General features: G+C 43.7%; 1 protein-coding gene across 1 annotated transcript; it reads right to left on the reverse strand.

Annotated features, from left to right (window-relative positions):
- Positions 1–157: 157 nt before the first annotated feature.
- On the reverse strand, positions 158–682 carry LOC121930054 (tyrosine-protein phosphatase non-receptor type substrate 1-like). The gene has a single exon (XM_042466214.1). It carries the CDS (start codon positions 672–674, stop codon positions 279–281), a length of 396 nt encoding a protein of 131 aa, XP_042322148.1. The 5' UTR covers positions 675–682; the 3' UTR covers positions 158–278.
- Between the last annotated feature and the right edge of the window lie 2,238 nt (positions 683–2,920).

A 2,920-nucleotide genomic window follows, 5' to 3' on the forward strand; every position in this document is an offset into this window, starting at 1 on the left:
CTTATCCTGGGAATAACTAGGGAATAACCAGCAACAAATCATTCATGGGATTTCCCCTTGAAGGATTTGTTCCTGGTCATTCCCAGTTTATTCCTGGGATACAGCATCTTTAATTGCGATGCGTGTGAAAATTTTCACTGCAAACGTGCAAATATCGTTTGATAATGCCCATTTAAACCCCTGATTTTCCCCACTTGTGATAAACACCCAGGTCTTACTACCACAAGGAATGGTCTGAACCAACAGAATAAATGATTACAGAGAAAGCAAATTAGCCCTCATTTCCGCCTCTCACCTTTCACAACCACCTCAGTTCCATGCCCACTTTTCCAGTCTTTGTCACCTCCAGTTTCTTTCTTCTGCTTCACACAGTAATATGTCCCAGCATCCTTGAGAGTGACGTTATGAAGGATGATGGTGAAATCTGTGTCAGAGCTTTCTTCATGCCTTGTAACTCTCTCAGACTCTTTATGTGTCTTGTCTGCATAGATCAGTTTCCGATTGGGACCATTGCCCAGGAACCACTTCACAGGTCCGGGTGAAAGTCCGCTGGCCACCTGGCATTCCAGCTTCAGGGATTCTCCTGTTAGTACTGAGATCAAATCCTGCGGCTGGATCACCTGATCCGCAATACCTGAAAAGACAGGCACCAATTGGCTATTGCAAATCCTCATTGCTCTTGGATTGGCCAGAGCCATCCCCCTTCAACAAAGCACTGGGATCCTATGCTCCACTTTCCCCTGAATTATTCAGAATGAAAAATAGTCGTGGCAAAACCTGAGGATCTCCAGAGTGGCGATGCATACAAAATTTGACCACAGTTTTCTTCACTTGTGTGCATCCCTAGTGCAGGCCCAGAATAACTGAGCATTTCCTCAGTCTCCAAGCACAGTTAAAAGTGCTGGTTATGATGTATTAAGTCCTACATGTTTCAGGTACAGTGGCTTATTGGTATCCACTATTGATACCAAAATCTGTGGATGCTCAAGTTCCATTAAATACAGTGGCATGGTAGAATGGTGTCCCTTATAGGAAATGTCAAAACCAAGGTTTGCTATTTGGAATATATACAAGCCATGGATGGTTGAATATGTGAATACAGAGGGCAGACTGTACAAAGATCTGAAAGCTCATGCCACCTAATATGATCTTACTGGAGTTTTACAATTTTAGGAGGGGGCTTTCCCTCAGTTCCACCATCATCATAGGCATGTTGAGTGAGGGCATGGGACACAGCCTTCTTCTCTCAGGTTGTGTAACTCCTTCCCCCATGAGGTTGGACTGGCCCCCTCTCTGTTCTCTGTCCATTTGCAGGCAAAGGCCTTTGTGTTTACCCAAGCCATTGCATGTTGCCTGTCTGTTGCAAAAGGTCTCTTAATTGTAAAGGTAAAGGTTCCCCCTTTGACAAGGTTGTCAAGTAATGTCCAATTGCAGAGGACAGTGTTCATCTCCATTACTAAGTCAAAGAGCCAGTGTTTCAAAGACTACTCTGTGGGTCATTGGGCCAGCATGACTGCACAGAAAGCTACAGTCGGCCCTTCTTATACACTGATTTTTTTATACATGGATTCAAGCAACCATGGTTTGAAAATGTTCAAAAAAAGTATAAATTTCAAATATCAAACCTTGATTTTCCATTTTGCTATGTCATTATATAGAAGAGACCCCAAGGGGCATCCACTACAATCCTCTGCCTTGGAGGAATATACCATTAAAGCACTCCTGGAGACAGATGGACATAGAGTCATAGAACAGAATCATAGAATCCTAGAGTTGGAAGAGACCACAAGGGCCATCCAGTCCAACCTTCTGTCATCAATCAAAGCAACCCCGACAGATAGCCATCCATCCTCTGCTAAAAACCTCCAAAGAATGAGACTCCACCACTCTTCAAGGAAGGAGTGTGTTCCACTGATGAACACCTCTTACCATCAGGAAGTTCTTCCTAAACTTCAGGTAGTATCTCTTTTCCTGGAGCTTGTATCCATTGTTCCAGGTCCTGTTCTCTGGAGCAGCAGAAAACAAGCTTGCTCCCTCCTCAATATGACATCCCTTCAAATATTTAAAAGGGCTATCATATCACCTCTTAACCTTCTCTTCTCCTGGCTAAACATACCCAGCTCCCAAAGTCTCTTCTCATAAGGCATGGTTTCTAGACTGTTAAGCCATTTTGGTCACCCTCCTCTGGACACACTCCAGCTTCCTTTTGAATTTTGGTGCCCAGAACTGGTTACTGGATTCCAGGGGAGGCCTAACCAAAACAGAATAGAGTGGTACTATTATTTTCCTTGAGCAAGACACTATACTTCTACTGATGCAGCCTAGAATCCTATTGGTCTTTTTAGCTGCCACATAATATATGCAACATCTCACTGCATCACACTTTGCAGCTTGTCAATATCCCTCTTGAACTGTAGTGAGCAGAACTGGATCCAGTATTCCAGGTGAGGTCTGACCAAAGCAGAATAGAGTGGTACAATTACTTTCCTCGATCTAGACACTGCTCCTGAAATACAGTACAGGCAAATATTGGCTTTTTAGCTGCTGCATCACATTGCTGACTGCTGTTCAGCTTTTGTTCTACTAGGACTCCTAGTTCCCTTTCACATGTACTGTTTTCAAGCCACATGTCACTCATCTCATATCTTTGCATTTCTGTTTTTCTGCCTAAGTGTAGTACCTCACATTTCTCTCCCTGTTGCAATTCGTTTTGTTAGTTTTGGTCCCGCTTTTCAATCTGTTAAGGTCATTTTTAATTCTGATCCTGTCCTCTGGCTTGTTAGCTCCTGTCTATGTGATGCAGGAGAAGTTTTTCTAGGCTTGTATGAAGCTGCTGGGACTGACAGAAGGCGTTGCACAAGCCCTGTACTGCCAGACCTTGGGGAAATTTTTTCCTCAAGCCCTGTTCTTCTGCTGCCAG

This window comes from Sceloporus undulatus, chromosome 4, assembly GCF_019175285.1.
Source record: "Sceloporus undulatus isolate JIND9_A2432 ecotype Alabama chromosome 4, SceUnd_v1.1, whole genome shotgun sequence".
Classification (NCBI taxonomy): domain Eukaryota; kingdom Metazoa; phylum Chordata; class Lepidosauria; order Squamata; family Phrynosomatidae; genus Sceloporus; species Sceloporus undulatus.

Coding starts and splice junctions, on each gene's coding strand:
- LOC121930054 (XM_042466214.1), bottom strand. CDS start 674: ATGAGGATTTGCAATAGCCAATTGGTGCCTGTCTTTTCAGGTATTGCG.